Source organism: Heloderma suspectum, chromosome 1 (assembly GCF_057233095.1).
Source record: "Heloderma suspectum isolate Gila_16-S chromosome 1, 16-S_ref, whole genome shotgun sequence".
In the NCBI taxonomy this organism is placed as follows: Eukaryota; Metazoa; Chordata; class Lepidosauria; order Squamata; family Helodermatidae; genus Heloderma; species Heloderma suspectum.
This window is the reverse complement of record NC_139458.1, coordinates 55,993,981-56,018,371: the sequence shown is the minus strand read 5'-3', so window position 1 is coordinate 56,018,371 and position 24,391 is coordinate 55,993,981. Positions and strand designations below refer to the sequence as shown.

At 45.9% G+C, this 24,391-nt stretch overlaps 1 protein-coding gene across 2 annotated transcripts in view; it reads left to right on the top strand.

Moving 5' to 3' along the window:
* Positions 1–24,391, top strand: part of NPAS3 (neuronal PAS domain protein 3) — a 1,104,842-nt gene that overhangs the window by 260,285 nt on the left and 820,166 nt on the right. Inside the window, exon 3 of one of the 2 annotated variants that reach the window (XM_084827207.1) lies at positions 4,970–5,023. The exons of the other annotated variant lie outside the window; for it this stretch is intronic. Coding sequence (XP_084683333.1) covers positions 4,970–5,023 — 54 coding nt within the window. The remainder of the gene's footprint in view (positions 1–4,969; positions 5,024–24,391) is intronic. 2 annotated transcript variants of the gene reach the window in all.

Below are 24,391 nucleotides of genomic sequence, written 5' to 3'. Positions count from 1 at the left end.
GCAGACGAGGGCAGCAGACAGCCGACGAAAGGTAGGGTCCGTCCTGGGAAGGTTTCATGGGGGGGGGATTGCTCCGTTCCGCCATGGACTCCGTAAGAATGGCGGAGAATTTCTCCCCGAATCTTCGGGGGGCCGAGCGCCAACGCATTCGGCCCCCCAAAATCGGCGGTGAAATTCTCTGCCCCCCCCCGGGATGGGACTTGCCTTTGGCGAATGTACCTCCTGGTGGCGTGTCCCGGCGGCTGTTCGTCGGCCTTTCGTCGGGGGCGGGGGTGGCAGCCGGTCTTCTGACCGGCTGCCGCCGCCGCCACCATTACAAAGGGTAAACCCCCCCCAAAAACCCCGTAATAGGCTACGTGACGATTTACGTAGCCTATCACAGCTAGATTTCCAAAGTCAGCCGTGATAGGCTACGTAAATCGTTACATAGCCTATCACGGGTGACTTTGGGGGAAAAAAAAAGCGCGTACGCAAATGGCGGCGGCCTATGGGCACCGCCATTTCCGTTCCTTATTTGGTCCCGGTAGTCTACGTAAAGATTTACGTAGACTACCGGGACCAAATAAGGAACGCAAATGGCGGCGCCCATAGGCCGCCGCCATTTGCGTACGCACTTTTTTTTTTTCCCAAAGTCATCCATGATAGGCTATATAACGATTAACGTAGCCTATCACGGCTGACTTTGGAAATCTAGCCGTGATAGGCTATGTAAATCGTCACATAGCCTATCACGGGGGGTTTTTTTTAGACTTTGTTTCACGGCTGGGGAGACGGGGCGCTTCTCCCCGGCCTGAATTTCGGCCGGGCGAGGCGGGAAGCCTCCCCCCCCGGCCTGAATTTCGACCAGGCGAGGCAGGATGGCTCCCCCCCCTCGCCTGAACTTCGGGGGGAGAAGCGAAGCGCCTCCCCCCCACCGTGAAGCACCCCTGCGAAAAGGTAAGTGACTTTCGTACATCCCTAGGACTCTGGGGGTAGTCACTGGAGTCCGTGGCGGAATTCTATAACATCCCTACTACAATTGGAGAAACATTGCTTGATTTTTTAATATGCCTCAAGATTTATCTTCTCCAATCTAGATACGTATAATGCCTACCATGCTGCTCTGCCAAGCCCTCTCATTAGTAAGCTTGGGCCAAACTGTGTCGCCAGAGAAGTGTGTCTTAAAAAAGCCACAAGTGTCTTTCCTAGGGGTGGACGAAAGTCACTTACCTGTCCTCGAAGCTTGTTCGCGGTGGGGGAGAGGCGCTTCGCTGCTCCCCCCGCGAAGTTCAGGCCGGGGGGGGAGGCTTTCCACCTCGCCTGGCCGAAATTCAGGCTGGGGGGGAGGCTTCCCGCCTCGCCTGGCCGAAATTCAGGCCGGGAGGGGTTGCCTCGCCTCGCCCGGCTGCGAACTCAAAAGTTTTTTTTAAAAAACAAAAACGCCCCTGTGATAGGCTACGTGACGATTAACGTAGCCTATCACGGCTAGATCTGCAAAGTCAGCCGTGATAGGCTACGTCAATCGTCACGTAGCCTATCACGGGTGACTTTAAAAAAAAAAAAACAGCGCGTACGCAAATGGCGGCCCCCATAGGGAATCACCATTCTCGTTCCTTATTTGGTCGCTGTAGTCTACGTAAATCTTTACGTAGACTACGGCGAAAATAAGGGCAACGCATAGCGTTGCCCTTATTTTCGCCGTAGTCTACGTAAAGATTTATGTAGACTACAGCGACCAAATAAGGAACGGGAATGGCGGCTCCCTAAGGGGGCCGCCATTATCCATACGTGCTTTTTTTTTTTAAGTCACCCGTGATAGGCTACGTGACGATTGACGTAGCCTATCACGGCTGACTTTGCAGATCTAGCCGTGATAGGCTACGTTAATCGTCACGTAGCCTATCACGGGGGCATTTTTCTTTTCTTTTATTGCAATGGTGGCGGTGGCAGCCGGTCAAAAGACCAGCTGCCGCTCCCGCCCCGGACGAACACCCGCCGAACCGCCGGCCGGACCCGCCGCCGGGAGGGACATTCGGTAAAGGTAAGTCCCGTCCTGGGGGGGGGGGTGCGGGGTGCGGGGTGTGTGTGGAGAATTTCTCCCCGAAACGTGTTCGGGGGGCCGAACACGTTGGCGCTCGGCCCCCCGAAGTTTCGGGGAGAAATTCTCCGCCATCCCTAGTCTTTCCTTAATTTTGGCATCACTACACTGCTCCTGAGAAGCAAAGCGTTGCTTGTAATGTTGAACTATAAGGTCAGTGTTCTAGGGGGGAAAAGTTATGCCCAAAAATGGATATCATTAATCATAACTACAATGAATGGATAGAAAAATGTTTCGTCTTTTATATTTTTAAGGATGTAAAACACTTTGAGATGTCTTTTTTTTCATACAGTCAAGGGGTATGAATACATTGCTGACATGAATAAATAACAAATGTGAGAATTTGTTCTTAAATACCAAAATTAATACATTATATGAGAACGACAACAACAATAGCAACTGGGCTATTTTGTAATAAATTGGATCCCATTTATTAATTATTGTAAGAAGAATGTCTTGCTTCCATAAGCACAATGTGTTTTTCTGTGTTGTGAATCCAGTGATTACTTGATTTGTGTTTTTAATTTTCCTTATTCTTGGTTATATTTTTCCCCTTTTCTCTAATGGAATATAGCTTAGAGTAGGTATATTGTTTGCTATTTAAATTTTATTGAAATTGATTAATGTTTCTCAATTTCTGAAAAATAATTATATTACATTGTATCCTGTTAACTTTGCTATTAGTATTATTCCTGTAAAACTAGCCTTTATTTGATTTTTCTTTGTTCATTTGAAAAAAAATTAAGGTCACATTTCTGAGGATAGTATCTGATTTAATTTTAAGGAATATCCCTTGCAGGACTTCGTGTTCCTCAGTGCCCTCACTTTCAGTTAGAAACTTTAAAACTTGATGATGGAAGATTTTACCATTTTGTCCCTCAATGAGCGACTCTCCTGCTTTTGAAAGCTAATGCAATTTATTCATATTTTGCCTTTGCAGGTTTACTTTTCCATCCATTGCCTTTTTCTTTAACAGAATGCCAGTGGAGATAGAAACTGCCACTTTAAACTAATACACACACACGCATTCCACTTACATGATTACCAATTCCATTACCATTCTAATGTGTGATGCAAACATATGTCAGAATTGGGATATGTAGGTAGAAGCAGGCTTAATTATTAGAGGCCATGGTCAATGGAGTTATGGGGATTGTCTAAAGAGTGTAACCCTTTGCAGTCTTCTGTGTAACGGAATGGTTACCATTTACTCCTAAAGGGAAAATTAAAGCCTTGTACCTAGGGGAGGGCAAAACCTGTCCCCCATCCCAACCACTGATGGCTTGCCTCTCACCACCAGATTTCCCCTATGGGGAAAACCATGGTGTCCTTGCAATATGCAATCCCTACATGGACCTTGCTTCACATAATGAGAGTCATTTTGCTTCTGTTGTTTTAATCAGGACTTGTAACAGGCCTGTCCCAATCTTTCTTGCCGCCTCAGATGAGGTGGCACTGCATACCCCACCACACCCAGCTGGCCTACTCACCCACCCACACTGTTGGATCGAGAGATTCTTGCCATTGCCTACACTCCCAGCCACCACCCACACTCCCGCCCAAACCACCCACACTCTTGGATCGAGAGTTCCCATGAGCAGAAAGCTGCACAAGGGATGCTCCCTCTGGAGGAAGAGGGGGAGATGATTTTCACCAATTCCTCCTTCGCCCTGCAGCCCCCTGAAAAACTGCTCTGGAGGGTTGGGGGACTTCTGGAACAGTATGGAGGGGGGTGCTGAGGACTGTAGGGAGACAGAGGAATAAATAAAAATCACCATTTCCCCATTCTTCCAGTAGGAACCACCTCTATATCTTAGTTCCTTCCATGAAAAGAAGGAACCTGTCTGCAAATGGAAGGGCAACTCTGGATCCGACCCCGAGACTTTAAAAAAAGAAGAAGAGGCAAATGTTTCTCTTTTCTTGGCTTTTTTTGTTTTGGCTTTTCTTTAGCAAAATAAACAGAAATTGTGGTCTTGTTAACTAGTAGCTTGATATAAAGAAGAAATGACTTCATATTGTGAATTGAAGAGAATTACCACCTCTTTTCCCTTTGACAATGTTGGGAATCCATCTATTGCAGAGCATATGTTTTATTTTGACTCTTTATATTTATAGATCTTGTCTGATCTTGGAAGCCTGGCAGGGTCAGCCCTGGTTAGTACTTGAATGGGAGACTGCCTGGGAATCAGGCTTCCTGCATTGAGCAGTGGGTTTGACTCAATGGTCTTGTAGGCCCCTTCCACCCCTATGATTCTATGATACACATTTGTGCTTGTGGGGTTGTTGTTGTTGTTACGGCACTCACAAGATCCTAATCCAATCTTGAAGATTTCAGTACCCATCTAACAATTTTGGACACCGGTAGTCTCCTTGCTTAAAGAAATGCAAAGTGAAATATTATAGATCTGAAACCAACATGTGAAGAATCTCTGGCAATAGATTGTAATGGACCTCCCGCTTCCAGATCTCCCAAATGGCCTTCATTTCTCTCCCTCAGCCCTTCTCACGCCCATTCACCTTTCATTGGAGCAGTGGGATACCTGTTTTTATTTATGAGTCCTATTTTCACTACTCCAACTGTATACCTTTCTGAAGTTAAATTCTTCCTCCTTTCATCCTCCCTCTCGATAGTCTGTTACCACTCCATCTTCCTCAGCCCTGTGGCCTGTCTTTATGACATATTTGACAATGTCACAAAAAGTTACTAATAAAGTAGATAGTTTGGGTTAGAGAAATACTGCCGTTTCTTTTACGCCTGTATGAACCTGTGAAGACACCTCCTCCTCTTAAGTGCTGTTTCTTGATATTAACTGGATTGAAGAGCAATCCAATTAGCTTCCTGCTATCTTTATTCTCCCCATGAGTTAACCCTAAATTATTTTTTCCCATTAGAACAAGTCTGGACATGCCCATGGCAAGACACCACTCTTGGGTAACCCCTCCCAGGTAGGTTGTTCTAATGCTACTTCAGAGGTGTCTGAAGTATGAGAAGCATTACTTCTCATACTTTGACATATTAAACTATACAAACATCTTCCAAAAGATAAGTTATCTAAGTTCTCTTAGTTTATTGTTCTATCTCCATCTGTTGAACAAAAGAGCTTTTGTTCAACAGATCAGCTATCTATAAAAGTATAGCTGAGGCTGCTGCTACAAGAAGTTTTCTGTTTGGGGAATGTGTTCTGGCTGAGTGTACATGGGTTGTCAGTTGGTCTGAGTCACTAAAAGAATGTCCAAGTTGTATCTTAGGAATCTAGTTATGGATAAACTGCGGCTATGTATATACGGAGTGTATAATTATAAATATACATATAATTGCCTGCCAATTTTATTTTAGACAAGTCAGCAACTATAAATAATTCATTTATTAGACTGCAAATCTGTGAATGCAGAAATTGTGTACAGATCTGGGTGAATTCTGTTAGGCTTTTATTATGCAGTAGTGCTACACTGCTGTGAAATAGTCTACATAATGGTTTGTAAGTAGAATGGATAGGGATTTAGAAGCTGAGAGAGTAATCTAGACGCAGATCTCTAGTATGTATTAATTACTACCAATGTGTAATTCGTGTTCTAAGCTGTGTTCGTCTCAGGTCAGATAAACAATGCATCAGATGGTTGCAGTTACCAATTTATTGTGCGTTGTATTGTGAGTTTGACTGTAGTGGTAAAGCTGGAATAACTAAATTGTTTACTTTATCAATATTGAGTGGTTGTGGGGAGCTTGCAAAGCGGGGAAGACACTTTCTAATGGAATCCCAGTTTTGTGATAGTCAGAGATAGGGATGGACGAAAGTCACTTACTGGTCCCGCAGCTTGCTTCGCGGTGGGGGGGAGGCGCTCCGTCCCTCCTCCCGAAATTCTGGGCAGGGGGGAGGCGCCCCGTCCCTCCCCGCCGAAATTCTGGCCGGGGGGGGAGGCGCCCCATCCCTCCCCGCTGAAATTCTGGCCGGGGGGGAGCGCCTTGCCTCTCCGGCCGCAAAAGTTCCTCTCCTGTTGGGATGCAAATGGCGGCGGCCATAGCTGCCGCCGTTTGTGTCCCTGGCCTGCAGTCAGCCGTGATAGGCTACATAAACATTTACGTAGCCTATCACGGTGTTTTTTGAAAATCTAGCCGTGATAGGCTACGTAAATATTTACGTAGCCTATCACATTTGTTTGTTTTTTTGGTTTTTTTTACTTGGAAATGGTGGCGGCGGCAGCTGGTTGGAAGACCGGCCGCCGCCGCTGCTGCCGCCGCACCGCTGCCGGGAGCTGCCGCCTCCAGGGACATTCACCAAAGGTAAGTCCCATCCCGGGGGGGCGGACCATTTCTCCACCAATTTCAGGGGGCCGAATGCGTTGGCATTCGGCCTCCCGGAGATTCGTGGAGAAATTCTCCGACATCCCTAGTCAGAGATGCAAAAAAGCACTTGAGGCTGTTGGACAGTTGAATGACAACAGAGTTAAAGGAGTTCTAAAAGAGGATAAGGAAGCTGTGGGGAAGCTGAATGAATTCTTTTCATCTGTCTTCACTGTAAAATATGTAGGGCAGATACTGTTCCTGAACTGATGTTTTCAGGAATGGAGTCTGAGGAAGTGAGGCAAACAGTGGTGGCAGAAGATGATGTTCTTGACCTTATTGACAAATTGAAAGCGAATAAATCACCATGCCCATATGGTATCCATCCTGGACTTCTTAAAAAACTCAAATGCAAAATTGCTGAACTTCTAACAAAAATATGTAAAATGTCCCTAAGATCAGCCTCTGTACCACAGGACTACAGAATGGCTAATGTAACACCAATTTTTTAAAAAGGATCTAGGGGGATCTGGGAAATTACAAGCCAGTTCTCCTAACGTCTGTTCCATGTAAATTGGTTGAAAGTATTATTAAAGAAAAAATTAGTAAAGATATAGAAGGATAAGCCCTACTGAAAAAATCAGCATGCTTTCCACAAAGGGAAGTTCTGTCTCAGTAACCTTTTAGAACTCTTTGAGAGTGTCAATAAACATGTGGACAGGGGTGATCCGGTAGATGGCTTTTGATAAGTCCTTTACCGAAGACTCCTGAACAACCTTAGCAGTCATGGAATAAAACAAGAGGTCCTCTTATCGATCAATAACTTGGTTAAAGAACAAAAAGCAGAGTGGGAATCAATGGTAACACCTCCCAGTGGAGAGATATAAATAGTGGGGTACCACAGGGATTTGTATTGGGACCAGTACTTTTCAACTTGTTCATAAATTATCTGGAATTTTGGACACCTAATGCGAAGAGAAAACTCTCTGGAAAAGACCCTGATGCTGGGAAAGACTGAAGGCAAAAGGAGAAAGGGACGGCAGAGGATGAGATGGCTAGATAGCATCACCGATGCAATGAATATGAACTTGAGCACGCTCCGGGAGAGAGCGCAGGACAGGAAGGCCTGGCGTGCTATGGTCCATGGGGTCACGAAGAGTCGGACACGACTGAACGACTGAACAACAACAACAAATGAAGTGTCCAAGTTTGCTGATGACACCAAATTACTCAGGGTGGTTAAAACAAAGCAGGATTGTGATGAGCTCCAAAGGATCTCTTCGCACTGGGAGAATCGGCATCACAATGGCAAATGTGTTCAATGTTAAGTAGGTGATAAACTTACTTTGCATGTTGAGGCAAAAAAAATCCCAACTTCACGTATAAGCTGAAGCGATCTGAGCTAGCAGTGACTGAGCAAGGAAGTGATTTTGGGGCTGTGGTGAACAGCTTGATGAAAATGTTGACCAAATGTGTGGCTGCTGTAAAAAAGGCAAATTCCATGTTAGATATAATTAGGAAATAAATAAAAAATAAAACTGCCAATATCATACTGGCCTTATACAAAACTATGATATGACCATACTTGGAATACTATGTATGGTTCTGGTCACTGCAGCTAATAAAGGATATTGTAGAGCTGGAAGAAGTGCAGAAGAGAGTAACTAAAATGATCAAGGGGATGGAGCAACTCCCATATGAGGAAAGGTTACAACATCTGGGACTGTTAAGGAAAGTGAGGAAAGACATGATAGAGGTCTACAAAATTATGCATGGTGTGGAGAACGTGGACAGGGCATCATTTTTCTTCTTCTTTCATAATATTAGAACCCAGGGCCATCCCATGAAGCTGAATGGTGGGAGATTCAGGGAAGATAAAAGAAAGTACTTCTTCACACAGCTCAGAGTTAAACTATGGAATTTTTTTTACCACAAAATGTAATGATGGCCACCAATTTGGATGGCTTTAAAAGGGGGTTAGACAAATTTCTGGAGGAGAAGGCTATCAATAGCCACTAGTCCTGATGGCTAATTCTACTTCCAGTACCAGAGGCAGTATACCTATGTACACCAATTATCTGGGCAAATGAGTAGGAGAGCACTATTGCAATCATGTCCTATTTGTGGGGTTCCCCAGTGGCAGCTGATTGGCGACTATGTGAAGAGAATGCTGGACTAGATGGATCTTAGTCTGATCCAGGCATCCAGCAGAGTTCTTCTTATGCTGTTATATTCCTTCTTTATAAGGGGCACCCTCTCATCCTATTAACCATTGTATCAACTTGTTCTCTCTGACTTTTGCCAAATTCTAAAATGTAAAGAAGTAGAAATAATACTATTCACAATATTTAACTTATTTCGTAACCAATTGCATTGAATTGTTTTTAGACATTTTGGATATATTAGAAATATTTTTTAACAAAAGAAAAAATAAAATAAAATAAACCATAGCTCAGGATTCAGTTGTATTTATTTTTAAAATTGAGGGGAAACAGGTTATTTCCTAAAGTAGCTAGTAATCAAGCTGTTGAATGATTGGGGTATTTTCCATTCTTATTAGTATACTTATCAAGCCGTAAATACTATAACTTGTTGTTGTTGTTCAGTCGTTCAGTCGTGTCCGACTCTTCGTGACCCCATGGACCATAGCACGCCAGGCCTTCCTGTCCTGCGCTCTCTCCCGGAGCGTGCTCAAGTTCATATTCATTGCATCCGTGATGCTATCTAGCCATCTCATCCTCTGCCGTCCCCTTCTCCTTTTGCCTTCAGTCTTTCCCAGCATCAGGGTCTTTTCCAGGGAGTTTTCTCTTCGCATTAGGTGGCCAAAATATTGGAGCTTCAGCTTCATTATCTGTCCTTCCAATGAGCACTCAGGGTTGATTTCCTTTAGGATGGACTGATTTGACCTCCTTGCAGTCCAGGGCACTCGTAAGAGTCTTCTCCAGCACCACAGTTCGAAAGCATCAATTCTTCGGCGCTCAGCCTTCCTTATAGTCCAGCTCTCACAGCCATACATTACTACTGGGAAAACCATAGCTTTGATTAGACGGACCTTTGTCGGCAAGGTGATGTCTCTGCTTCTTACTATGCTGTCTAGGTTGGCCATAGCTTTCCTCCCAAGGAGCAAGCGTCTTTTAATTTCATGGCTACAGTCACCGTCTGCGGTGATCTTGGAGCCCAAGAAAGTAAAATCTGTCACTGCTTCCATTTCTTCCCCTTCTATATGCCAGGAAGTGATGGGGCCAGATGCCATGATCTTCGTTTTTTTAATGTGGAGTTTCAAACCAGCTTTTGCACTCTCCTCTTTCACCCTCAACAAGAGGCTCTTGAGATCCTCTTCGCTTTCTGCCATTAGGGTGGTATCGTCTGCATATCGGAGGTTGTTGATAATTCTCCCAGCAATCTTAATTCCGACCTCTGATTCATCCAACCCGGCATTTCTCATGATGTACTCTGCATATAAGTTAAATAAGCAGGGTGACAATATGCAGCCTTGTCGTACTCCTTTCCCAATTTTGAACCAATCGGTTGTTCCATGTCTGGTTCTTACTGTTGCTTCTTGACCGTCGTACAGGTTTCTCAGGAGACAGGTAAGGTGGTCTGGTACTCCCATCACTTTAAGAATTTGCCACAGTTTGTTGTGATCCACACAATCAAAGGCTTTAGCGTAGTCAATGAAGCAGAAATAGACGTTTTTCTGGAATTCTCTTGCTTTCTCCATGATGCAGCGAATGTTGGCGATTTGATCTCTAGTTCCTCTGCCTCTTCGAAACCCAGCTTGTACTTCCGGTAGTTCTCGGTTCGCATACTGCTGAAGCCTAGCTTGTAGGATTTTGAGCATCACCTTGCTGGCATGTGAAATGAGCGCAATTGTGCGGTAGTTTGAACACTCTTTGGCGTTGCCCTTCTTTGGAATTGGAATGTAAACTGACCTTTTCCAGTCTTGTGGCCACTGCTGAGTGTTCCAGATTTGTTGGCATATTGAATGCAGCACTTTAACAGCATCATCTTTTAGGATTTTAAATAGCTCGGCTGGAATACTGTCATCTCCGCTAGCTTTGTTGTTACTAATGCTTCCTAAGGCCCACTTGACTTCACTCTCGAGGATGTCCGGCTCAAGTTCAGTGACCGCACTATCATGGCTATCAGGGACATTCAGATCTTTCCTGTATAGTTCTTCTGTGTATTCTTGCCACCTCTTCTTAATCTCATCTGCTTCTGTTAGGTCCCTGCCTTCTTTGTCCTTTATCATGCCCGTCTTTGCACAAAACGTTCCCTTGAGATCTCCAATTTTCTTGAAGAGATCTCTAGTCTTTCCCATTCTGTTGTTTTCCTCGATTTCTTTGCATTGTTCATTTAAGAAGGCCTTCTTGTCTCTCCTTGCTATTCTCTGGAACTCTGCATTCAGTTGCATATATCTTCCCCTTTCTCCCTTGCTTTTCGCTTCCCTTCTTTCCTCAGCTACTTGTAAAGCCTCATCAGACAGCCACTTGGCTTTCTTGCATTTCTTTTTCTTTGGGATGGATTTCGTTGCTGCCTCCTGAACAATATTACGGACCTCTGTCCATAGTTCCTCAGGCACTCTGTCTATCAGGTCTAATCCCTGAAATCTATTCCTCACCTCCACTGTATATTGATCAGGGATATGATTTAGGTCATACCTGAATGGTTTAGTGGTTTTCCCGACGTTCTTCAATTTAAGCCGAAATTTTGCAAGAAGCAGCTCATGATCTGAGCCACAGTCAGCTCCAGGTCTTGTTTTTACTGACTGTATGGAGCTTCTCCATCTTTGGCTGCAAAGGACATAATCAATCTGATTTCGATATTGACCATCTGGTGACGTCCATGTGTAGAGTCGCCTCTTGTGCTGTTGGAAAAGAGTGTTTGCTATGATCAGCATGTTCTCTTGGCAAAACTCTATTAGCTTTTGTCCTGCTTCATTTTGTACACCAAGGCCATGCCTGCCTGTTATCCCGGTGATTTCTTGACTTCCTACTTTAGCATTCCAATCCCCTATGATGAAGAGGACATCTTTTTTTGGTGTTAGTTCTAGAAGGTGTTGTAGGTCTCCATAGAACCGATCAACCTCAGCTTCTTCGGCATCAGTGGTTGGGGCATAGACTTGAATTACTGTGATGTTGAATGGTTTGCCTTGGATTCGTACTGAGATCATTCTATCATTTTTAAGATTGTACCCCAGTACTGCTTTTCCCACCCTTTTGTTGACTATGAGTGCTACTCCATTTCTTCTAAGGGATTCTTGCCCACAATAGTAGATATGATGGTCACCTGAATTAAATTCGCCCATGCCTGTCCATTTTAGTTCGCTGATTCCCAAGATGTCGATGTTCAATCTTGCCATCTCCTGTTTGACCACCTCCACCTTACCTTGATTCATTGATCTGACATTCCAGGTTCCTAAACAATATTGTTCTTTACAGCATCGGATTTTCTTTTCACCGCCAGACACATCCACAGCTGAGTGTCCTTTCGGGTTTGGCCCAGCCGCTTCACTCTTTCTGGCGCTACTTGGAAATACCCTCTGCTCTTCCCCAGTAGCATATTGGACACCTTCCGACCTGAGGGGCTCATCTTCCGGCGTCATATCTTTTAGCCTTGTGATACGTTCCATGGGGTTTTCTTGGCAAGAATACTGGAGTGGGTTGCCATTTCCTTCTCCAGTGGACCACATTTTGTCAGAACTCTCTGCCATGACCTGTCCGTCTTGGGTGGCCCTGCACGGCATAGCTTATGGCTTCACTGAGTTACGCAAGCCCCTTCGCCACAACAAGGCAGTGATCCATGAAGGGGAAATACTATAACTAGGTGAGAATTAAGGTAAAGCCAAGCAGTTTGTGCATGCCACGCGCAGCCATGGTACTCTTTACTGTGCTCTGATTTCTGCCTTAATGGAGAAGTTTGACAATAGCAGCAGTGGCAAGCAGTAGGACTCTGGCTTTTTAACTAGCAATAAAAAAATCCCCCAGTGTTTGTAAGTACTTGTCTAGTAAGATGAAGAAGAATAAAAGTGCAATATATCACAAGGACAGAAGAATTGCCTTGCCGATCACACAGTGTTCCTCCTTTTTCAGCATTCTGTTTCCAGCAGCTCCCAGAGAGATGCCTGACCAATGGTCAAGGATGGTGGGAGCTGTAGGCCAAAACATCTGGAAGTCTCCACATCAGGGAGGGCTACTCTAGAAGTTCACAAACAGAATACAAAGGTGATAGCAACTCCTTGTATAACTGTTTGCTCAGCATCAGGTAGTCAGTGGTAGACTGCTTATTATGGAGGTTCCTTGTAGCTATTAGGGATAGGTTAGTACAAGGCTCCTCAACCCAAAAATGTATTTCCCCCTCCCCCTTGAGCAGCCAAATTGTACATGAAAACAAAAAAGCTGATTCTTCCCATCAGCCCAGGCAAATCTCAGTAAAGGAAATTTCAGTCAGTGCATCAAAGACACTGTGCATCTTTTGTGGTTGACAAACTAGCTGTTGAGTTAAAATGTATCAATCCTGATACACCAGTTTCTTTCCAAATGTCTGGCAAGTTCTGAACATTTTCAGCTCATAATGCGAACTTGCGACAACTAGCCCATAAGCTGTTAAGTGTGGTGAATCAGTTTCAGTTGATTTCCCAATCATTGCAAGTGCTGTGGTCATCAATAATGATGTTGTCCCTGCAGAAATATACAGAAATGATGACAAGCAGGAAGTTCAAGAATTCAGTAGCACTATTGAGGGGGATGACCAATGACCAAGATTGAGGGGGATGACCAATGCATTATTCCATATCTGAATTGGTTGGTTCAGCAAGGTAGTGCCCAGTGTGTGGTAGTTTTTTCAAATAATGCAGATGTGATAACATTGCTGATAAGCTACATGTAGGGATGGGTAAGAAATGAATTTTAGTTATCTTTAGATATCTTGGGGTTGGGGTGAACAGCTTGATGAAAGTGTTGACCCAGTATGTCGAAATTTGCTGTGAAAAAAGGCAAATTCCAAGTTAGGCATAATTAGGAAAGGAATCAAAAATAAAACTGCCAATATCATAGGCTGAATGTCAGTGACTGGCTCAAAGTCACCCAGTCATGTCTGAGAGGGGACTAGAACACAGATCTCCTGCGTCGTAGTCCAACACTCTAACCACTACAGCATATTGGACCCTTGGTCTGATCCAGCATTGCTTTCCTTAGGTTTTTATATAGATTTTACCTATATGGGCACATAGACTTATACGCAAAAAGCGCTGTGAATCGCCCATAGACTCTAGTTCACAGAGCTATTTTGCGTATAGCTCTATGGGCAAGTGCTGCTGATTGCCATCTTTTTTTTAAACATGGCGATTGGCAGAGATGAACAGGCCTGGGGTGTGGGCTGCTCATTGAGCACGGAGGGGGTGCTTGACTGCAGCCCGGAGGGCCAGCAAGCAGGAGGGAGTTTGGTGGGCACAGTTCGGCGGGTGCAGGTGCCAGCGGTCCGTTAAATTTGTGGACCAAAATGGGCACCCGCGACATCCCTACTACCCCCCCTCCTATTTTGCTACCAAACCGAGCTTTCTACATTCACTTGTTGATGAGTTACAGCATATTCCGATTCATGGGTGGGAGCTATCTTGGAAAATGACGACTATAGAATTCATGCCACAGAACAGGCAAGTCTACCCTGGTTAAAGGCTGTTTTTATATGGGCCTGAGACACATATAAAGTTCAAGATTCTCTGCACATATCTTTTATTGTGGGAGCCTGTGGCAGATCCTGTAAGGCTAACTGCTGGGGTGCTGCTGATTTACTTTCATTATTTATTGCTGCTTGGAAGAGTCCTTTTGTGGGCGGGGGCGGGGGAAGAAGTATGGCCTTTGCTCTATTTTACTGTGAGTCCTGGGCTACAGACAGAGGGGAAGCTGCCCTCTGAAAAGCAGAAAAACAGTTTGAATACTTGGGGTGGGGTGGCTTTGTTTTTGGCGAGAGAGACTTAACTGTCTACAGTAAACTTGCAAACGAATATTTAATTTCTAAAAAGAGATGTGTTGGGAATGGGGACAGGGAGAGAGGAACCCTTTCCATCTGTTCTGTAAGCCCCTGTCTTTCATGTTGGTCTGCGTGAGTGTGTGAGAGTGTGTGTGTGTGTGTGTGTGAGAGAGAGAGAGAGAGAGAGAGAGAGAGAGAGTAGGGGGCAAGGCTGCACTTGCTTAGTAGAAATTAGTCAGCAGGGAACCTAGAAATAGATCTCTTGAGACCATTCCTAGGAAGATAATAGTGGCAGGTTTTCAGGCCAAACATCCAGCTCCCTGGCCTAGAATCTAATTCTGGAGGAGACCCTGGGACAGCAGCACCTGTCTTAGAATGCCTCCTTTTCAATGTGCTCTAGCATTACGTTTCCAGTGTAAGACATGTTACATGAAGAACATAGCAGCTCCATCATTCTTTTTTACTCTTGAGTATGTGCAGAGCCCCTAGTCTGGATCTGGACCCTAGCATGGGCTTTATTTATTTATTTGATTTGTACCTTGCCTTTCTAACAAGAAAAATGGCACTCGAGGCAGCTTACAATCACAAATCAAACTTGATAAAAACAATAAAACAATACATTAAAACACAAGTTAAACACAACAACAGAGTAAAAACAGCATCCAACCAAGCAGACCTGCTTACACACCAAAGGTATTTGCCTGTGGGCGGAAGGACAGCCAACAGGGTAGGGGTGGACGAAAGTCCCTTACCTGTCGTCGAAGGACGTTCGCGGTGGGGGGGAGGCGCTTCGCTGGTCCCCCCGCGAAGTTCAGGCCGGGGGGGGAGGCTTCCCGCCTCGGCCCGGCCGAAATTCAGGCCGAGGACGAGGCTTCCCGCCTCGCCCCGGCCGAAATTCAGGCCGGGGAGGAGGCTTCCCGCCTCGCCCGGCCGCGAACGCGAAAGTTAAAAAAAAACAAAAAAACGCCCCCTGATAGGCTACGTGACGATTCACGTAGCCTATCACGGCTAGATCTAGCCATGATAGGCTACGTGAATCGTCACGTAGCCTATCAGGGGGCGTTGTTTTTTTTTTTCTTTCATTGCAATGGCGGCGGCGGCAGCCGGTCGAAAGACCGGCTGCCGCTCCCTCCTCGCTCGAACACCCGCTGAACCACCGGCCGGAGCAGCCACCAGGAGGGACATTCGGTGAAGGTAAGTCCCATCCCGGGGGGGTGCGGGGGGCGGGGGGGGTGCGGAGGATTTCTCTCCGAAACTTGTTTGGGGGGCCGAACACGTTGGCGCTCGGCCCCCCGAAGTTTCGGGGAGAAATTCTCCGCCAACCCTACAACAGGCTAAACCTAGCCTCCCTCGACAGGGAGTTCAATACCTAGGGAGCCACACCGAGAGAGCCCTCTTTTGCATCGCCACCAAATGCACCTCTGAAGGTGGCGGTCTTGAAAAAAGGGATTCATTCTCCTGAAATCTTAGGACCTGGGTAGGCTCATATGGGAGAAGGCGGTCTTTCAGTTATCTTGGTCCCAAGCCATATAAGCCTTTATTGGTCGTAACCAGCACTTTGAATTCAGCCTGGAGACAGATGGGTCACCCATAAATCTGTTGTAACAAGGGAATCACACGCTTCCTGTGTCTGGCGCTGGTCAACAGTCTGATTCAGCATTCTGGACCAGCTGAAGTTTCTGAAAAGTTTTTGAAGACAGCCCTATGTAGTTCACATTACAGTAGTCCAAACAGAATGTAACTAAGGCATAGGTGACCTTGCCCACATCAGACGTCTCTAGGAAAGGACACAGTTGGCACACTGGCCAAGCGCACTCCTGGCCACCGCCGAAAACTGGGCATCCAGGCTCAGGGTCGAGTCCAGAAGTACACGCAAACTGCAAGCCTGAGTCTTCACAACGAGTGTAACCCCACCCAGTAGAGTTTGAATCCCTATTCCTTGATCTGCCTTTTGACTAACCAGGAGCATCTCTGCCTTTTCTGGATTAAGCTTCAACTTGTTTGCCCTCATCCAGTCCATTACAGACATCAAACACCGATTTAGAACTAGAAACGGCTTCTTTGGATTTGGATGGGAAAGCAAAATAGATTTGGCTGCAATCAGCATACTGGTGGCATTGAACCCCCAAAGTCTGGGCAATCTCTCCCAGCTGTTTCATGTATATATATCCCCCATATATTAAAGTACATGGGGGATAAGATGGAACCCTGAGGGACACCACAGGCAGGGACACCACTGTGGTGTCACCACAGGACACCTCTGCTGCAGTCCTGATCCAGATTAGTCTACTCTCACCTCCAATTTATATTGTTAAATACTGAGCCTTTTCCCGTCATGGAAGACTATTTGGCAATATCCATTGCAGTTGCATCCATTGCAGGCATCGAACAGGATTCCCCCAGTGCCACCTCCTGAGATCGCCCTTCTAAGAAGGACTGGAGCCACTGTATAATAGTTCATCCCAGTCCCATCTCAGGCAGACACTTCAGATGGTATCGAAAGCTGTTGAGAGGTCCAACAACACCCAACAGGGAACACTTCCCTTGTTACTGGTTTGATTGTACACCAAGGTGAACAAAGCAGTCTCTGTCCCATAACCAGGCCTGAAGCCAGATTGAAATGGATCCATATAATTCACATCCTCCAGAAATCCCTGGAGCTAAGAAGCCACCACATGCTCCAGCACCTTGCCCAAGAATGTAATATTAGAGATGTTTATCACATCCCCTCTGCTGCAGTCCTGATCCAGATTAGTCTACTCTCACCTCCAATTTATATTGTTAAATACTGAGCCTTTTGCCGTCATGGAAGACTATTTGGCAATATCCATTGCAGTTGCACTCCCCCCTCCCCCAAACTAGATAGAGACCACAGCAGAGGAAAGAAAATTTAAAGCCCCCCTATCTCCTATGCTAGGACCCTCATCTTCTAAATGTTGTTTCAGTTTCCCTCCCATGGTAATAAACTTAGAGAAGTCCAGTTCCTGGCCCCACAAACCCCCAGGCCCTGTACCCATTCCTCCCCTGCCCACACACACTTGGATAGAGGCCCTCCTGAGGCTGCTCTCAGTTTGGCCTTCCCTTTCCCAGCAGCAGAGCTGAGAGGAAGATCAGCATACCTGTATACTGGTGTCAGCACCAATTTTATCTCTCCTTTAGAGCCCAGCATAGGAGAAGTCATCATTCCATACCCAGAAGACTGAGAACAGAGCATGGTATCAACATACCCAGTTAGAGAAGATGACTCCAGAGGCATCTATCTCTCTGTACTCATGTTTGGGATGGGGATGGGATATGCAGTTTTGTGATCTGAACATTTGTCCCTGGTGTCACTCTGTCCCTAAGCCTTAACTTTTTCACCCTGGAGTGGCTGCCTAACTGGAGGATAAAGGGTGGCTGGAAAAGGTGGTAGCGGCCACACATTTCTAGGGATGTACGAAACACCTGGCTCCGGGGCATCCGCAGTGGGGGGGGAGGCGCTCCATCCCTCCCCCTGGAATCCTCCCCAGCCAGCTCTGCAGTAACTCGGTGGAGCTGCCAGCCAGGACCAGCTGCAGCCGGAATTCCGGCTGCTGCCAGGCTGCTGCGGCCACAAGTGGCAGCCGCTACGCCGGCCGCCATTTGCGTGGCTGCCAAGCCGTGATAGGCTGCGTAAGTATTTACGTAGCCTATCACAACAAAAGGCAGCCACGCAAATGGTGGCCACTGTGCCATTTGCGTGGCTGCCAAGCCGTGTGATAGGCTACGTAAATACTTACGTAGCATATTACGGCAAAGAGCAGGATCGAAAATGGCATAGTGGCCGCCATTTGCGCCCCTGCTCTTTGCCGTGATAGGCTACTTAAGTATTTATGTAGCCTATCATGAAGAAAGGCAGCCATGCAAATGGCGGCCGCTATGACGGCTGCCATTCACGGCCGCAGCAGCCTGGCAGTGGCCGGGAGACCAGCCGCCGCCACATCTGGAGCCATTGGTGCCGCCGCCACATCCGCCACCAGGTATCCTCCATCCCGGGGGGATTCTGCAGGGTGGCGGGGGGCTGTTCCGCCACGGATTCCAGGGGGCCGGCTTCTTAAGAATCCCACCTCACTGGAGTCCGTGGCGGAATTCTCTGACATCCCTACATATTTCCCAGCAGAGAATCAGGTATGGTAGCATAGAAGCCTGCCGAACCAAGGTAAGAGGTTATTAAGTTCAATTAGGTGTAACATAATAAGGAATTACACTGAGGCGCCTATGTGTTCTGAGAGGCATTGTAAGGGGCGAAGATGTGGACACCAGAATGAGTTGTCTGCATGTAGTGTTGGCTTTGGCTCTGCCTACTGTTGGCCATCTGTCTCCTCTAGTTTCTCTCTTAAGAAAGTGTGTGGGGGGGATTTCTATCTCAAAGCTGCTATTAGAAAGTCTTCTGTAGCTGTAAGCCAAAATTATTGTTTGACAGGTTTGAGTCCAGAAGGCTCTTCTTTTGGGAACCTCACATTAAAAAAAAAGGGGTGGGGGATCTGATACAGAAAAAAATCACTTCAATTGATACATAGCATGTTTATCATTATTCTGCATTGCTAAAATGTCTTGATTATTTAATGAGTCCAATCATCATCTTAAAATACCTCTCTATTAACATGAAGAGTCTTGTGGGCTTGAAATGTGTCAGATGATAGTTCTTGGCTAGCTGGTGTTATAGAGTTACTTACAGCACCTTTAGTGCACTTACTTTCTGTTACCCTCTTGTCCTTTATTTACCACCAGGGATAGTCCCTATTCTTGGTTACCTATTCCTGGTAAAACACTGTCCGTATTTTGCCTTATATAAGGATGACTTTTTAAAATGGGCTTGGTGAACACTAGAGATGTAGTAGTTGTAGATTTTCTTTATTTATACCACCCGTCAATTAAAAATGTCCATGCAGTTTGCAGTAGAGTTGTGCACAAATGGCCTCTCAAAATTCTACAGCCTATTTGTGGGCAGAGAAATGAGGGGAGGGGACACCCACAATTTCACCGAATTTCTCCTAGGGGAGTAGAAATTCTCCAACAGTTTCTCACAGATGGGGCTCACTATTGACTCATATTTTCACTCGGGGTTGTAGCTAGGGATGTACAAATCCCTTACCTGGCTCTGCACCGGGGCATCCACAGTGGGGGGGGGGCGCTCCGTCCCTCCCCCTGGAATCCTCCCTGGCCGGTTCTGCTCCACAGTGGCTCCGCAGAATCGCTGGCCGGGGCTGGCCGCAGCTGGAGTTCTGGCTGCAGCCAGGCTGCTGCGGCCGCAAATGGCAGCCGTCATAGTGGACGCCATTTGCATCCTTGCAAGCAGCTGTGATAGGCTACGTAACTATTTACATAGCCTATCACGGCAAAGAGCAGGGACACAAATGGTGGCCGCTACGTAGCCTATCACGGCTGCAAGAACGCAAATGGCGGCCGCAGCAGCCCAGCCGTGGCTGGCTGGGAGACCAGCAGGAACTGCCGCCGCATGTTTTTATATTTACTGTAAGTCTCTCAGAGGACTTTTGTTGTGGAGTGTCATACAAATGTTGTTAATAAATAAATAAGTGAAGTTGGAAGTATATGTGGAGATCATATTGTCACAAGTGTCTACACCACCTTTTGTATTATTATAATAATGAATTCTCTCAGGTTTGAATTTGTTGCTGCATCTTTATGACTGAAGAAAGGAGAATCACTGTAATTTCTTTGCTAGATAACTAACAAGTGTCAGATCCTTTTGAAAACAAAAACTGCTGCTGTTCACATTCTGGAGGAATTTCTGGTTTATTTGTTTTTTCAGTGTGCCAACCAGGGTCAATTTTTTCTTAACTAGTTCCCAGGCTTGTGGCACATTGTTTGTTATGGTTCACCTGGAACCTTGTAAATGTGGCATTAATTTATCAACTACTGTATGGCTGAGGTTTTGAGATGCTGAGACACCCTTATATATCTCACCATCATAAGCATAATGATGTTTGGGAGTTGCAGTAAGTCAGAATTTTATGCCCGACTTTGTGGTATTTGTGGGTGGCATATACTGCTTTATTATGGTTTGTGATGTCATATAATGCCACTGAATGGTAGTAATTGTTCTTCAATTGAAATATTCTCATATGGTACAAAGTACGGTAGGTAGCCTTGCAGTTGGTGCCCAAATGACCCCAAAACCTGAATGAGTAAATTTTGTGCAAAATAATATCTATAATGAGAAGGAGGGGAAAACCAGTTTTGCTGGGTCACAAAGCAACATTCTAATTGTAAAAAGGAAAAAAAAAGAGAAAAAAAGGTTTAGAACATCAGATTTGTAAAGGGTTCTTCTGTAGGGTAACCCGTGTGATACTACCGACCCCTGATACCATATGTGCTGATGTTAAGTGAGTATATTATGAAAATGGACAAAAAAAAAAATCACTCTCTATTTTCCTTTCTCACACAAAATGGACAGAACACGTTATAGACTAAGAATCTATAGGCATGACAAATAGCTAATAATTTCCAACAGTATTTGACAGGGTCTCTTTGACCCCAAGCACCTTATGTGCATGTTTTTTCAGCTGTCCCAGTCATTCCAGTAAGGGCTGAAAACACTGATTGCACTCTAAAATAAGGAAGAGGCAATGGAAACAGTATTTAACAATTCATGCCTCATCATAGTTGAAGACTACCTCAGATGCTTTATTTTTTTCCAGTACTGTTGGGGTGTGCTTGACCCCACTTGTTGACAGAGGATTAATAGAATGTTTAATCTTACAATGGATCTAGCTGTATTTGTTATAGAATAGCAGCAACACAACACATCCAGCAACATTTGCCATCTAAATCTAGTCAGGAGGAGGAGAAGGAAGCAATGCTCTCACTTTTTGTGATCGTGTGCATGCATTTATTTACATATACTTGCACTAGAGTCAAGATACTTCCATACACAAACCCCAGCATTCAGGATTTTAAAAATTATGATTGTTACGATGTTTTACGATCTATTGTAAACTAGTGCCATGCTGAAAATTTCTCCCACATTTTTTTTCGACCATTCTCATTCAAATTGATAGAACAGAAATTGCATTCGAAAAGAAATTCAAAGGAGGAGAAATTTTGGAAAAATTCTCATGGGTTGAGTTTGGGGTTCTTGGGCTTACCTTACTTCTGAAGTGGCTGAGGAATGTGTGTGAGTGTTCTGTCTTTGTACAGTAATCTCTGTGGCAGCCTGTATCCTCCTCGGCTTCCTGCACTTCAGTTAAAGCCATCATGAGGAAGACATCATGAGGCAATTCCTCTCATGGGGCTTTTTCAGTTCAGAAAGTGCAGGTGGCCTGGGAGGCTGCAGAGCAATGGAAAGATGCGTAATAGAGAGAGAAAACAACACCCTCGGCCACATCACAGTGATTAGCTAAGCTCAAAAAGACAACCAAAAGACATTGAAAATACTGCCTCAAAAAAGTGGATATAGTGCATACTATAAAAGTGGATGTAGTCCAACCCGCACCAGGGCCTCCAGCTGTTGCCAGGCTGCTGCGGCCGCCATTTGCGTCCCTACCCCAGCCTGCGATAGGCTACGTATATATTTATGTAGCCTATCACGGCTAAATTGGGAATGCAAATGGCGTAGGGGGCGCCATTTGCATCCCTGCTTTAGCTGTGATAGGCTACGTAAATATGTACGTAGCCTATCACGGGCCAGCGTAGGGACGCAAATGGCGGCCGCTATGATGGCTGCCATTTGCGGCCACAGCAGCCTGGCAACGGCCAGAGCTGCCGCCGTTGCTGCCACCGCTGCTTCATCCGGAGCCGCAGCAAGGTAGGCTCCATTTTGCGGGGCTTTCGCGGGGTGGTGGGGCGGGTTGCTCTGTTCCGCCACGGATTCTGAGGGAATCCCTGGCAGAATCTCCCTGGGATCCGTGGCGGAATTCTCTAACATCCCTAGATGTCAGAGAATTCTGCACGAATTTTAAATGGGATCGAATTCTGACAAATCCGGTCTGCGGAATCCTCCTCGGAATGGGGCAGCCCAGTCGACCTGGGCCAGAGCTTACGCAGACCCTTTTCTTTTGTCCGCCGAATGGCAGATTTTACAAAAATAATCACGAAAAGAAATCTGTAAATCGGAAATGGAAGAAGAATGCGAATGGCTTTACCCTTTTTACGATAGCATTTTCCCTGTGACCCGAGGCTTTCTTTTGCTGGGGCTGAGTTGTGAAGTCCACGGAAATCCTCCATCTTTTCTGTTCATTGTCTGTGGAGCTGAGGTCAGGACAGATCCGGTGAGGTCAGGTGAGGTCTGGACAGGTCCGGTGAGGTCAGATCAGGTGAGGTCGGTGAGGTGAGGTTAAGTGACCGGAAGTTACGGGGGAATCCCCGCAAAGGGCTTTACCCTTCTTATGAAAATAAATAGGCATTTTCCCTGTGTGACTCGAGGCTTACAGAGACTGATGGCGGACGCACAAAAAGGAGTTTTCGGTGGTACTTATGGAATTTTTTACGTAAGTTCAGGGAGCTGGGGAAAAAAATGAGGGAATCCGGGGCATGTGGATGGCAGAACGGGGCGCCTCCCCCCCAAGGATTCCCCACCGGAACAGACGGTGGGGAATCCGTACATCCCTAGCTTGAATGCCTATATTGTTTAGAAGTTGAACTACTCATGATGATGTAAACATCCCAGAAGATTCCCTTCCTAGTAGAGCTGGGTCTAGAGTCGATCAAGCCCTGGGTTGAGTTTAAGGACATAGCTAGCTTACCTGGAATTGTGAGAGAGGCAGCCTCAGACTCCCCCCTGCTCGCCCCTCTGGACCATGCTTGCTGAGTCCACCTCTTCCGCCTGCCCTGCTCACTGTGCCAGCTGTTGGAGGGGTTGGTGAGCAGCCGACAAGCTTTGTGGGGCCACCTGCCCCTGAAGAGAGCTGCGATTATGTGCAAAATGGTGGCTATTCCCCATTCGGTGTAAGACCTCTTTCATTAAAATGGTGGCCAATCATGTCATCTTTGCTTGTGTGACTTCGCCGTTTCTCTGATGCTTGAGTAATTTCTCTATATCAGGGCTGTGCAATCAGTAAATCGCGATCCTTTTCTGATGCATGTGTGTGTTCGGAGCTTCTCTGATGCCTGTGTAACATCGCCACTTTTCTGATGCTTGTGTTACTTTGCAGCTTGCAAAGTGTGCATTAAGGGGAAAAGAGGTGGGAGCTATAACTCCCTGACAGTTTGCTGGAATGGGGTGAAATTGCACAGGTGAGGACCCCTCATGGGGAGCCTCCAAATGCTGTAGTGGATAACTGCACAGTAATGCTTTTTCATGGAAAAATGAGCATTTCCCCCTATCCTCCCCCCATTTTCCCCTATTCGTCAGTTATCTCTGTTCCTCTTACTTTTTTATTTTTGCTTTGCATTTTTGCACATTTTTGGATGTGCACATTTTCAGAGTTCCGAACAGGGATCTTTCCCTTTTCTCTTTACTTTGCCAATACACAGATGCACTTAGCGCTTTATTGAAGTAGTGATCTTGGAAGCCTGTAATCTTGTTCCTTCACTGTAGCAGTGTATGCTACTGCATTCAGGGGAGGCTGTCACTGGTAGCAGGGAAGCCTGCCATTTTACACATAATTGTGGCTCGCTGCAGGGATGGGTGGCCCCGCAGTGCTCATCAGCTGGTCGTCGAGCCCTCCAGCAGCTCAAGCGGAGGCAGGCAGAGGAGGCAGCTCAGCAAGCAACCGACAAGCATGGGTGGAGGTCAGTCCATCCATCCTTAGGCCAGGCTAGCACCAATTTGCCTGTCAGCAGGCAAAACATTTTTATTTGGACAGGTCTTTGGCCCATAAAATGGCTTGAAATATGTTGTAAGTGGTTAAAGTTGAGTTTATGGGGTAATGTGAATACACTTAAGATGAATACCATACCCTAAATTATTTATATTATACATGGGACCCCTCTTTGTTTTGTAAATTCTTTTGAAGTTCCTCTCCACCAAGAATATCTTTAAAGAGGATGCAACTTCCAAATTATGAAGGTGGGTTCGGTTTTCCAGATCTAGCTCTGTACCATCGGGCTTATTTGCTGACCTCTGCTAAATTTTGGTCTTT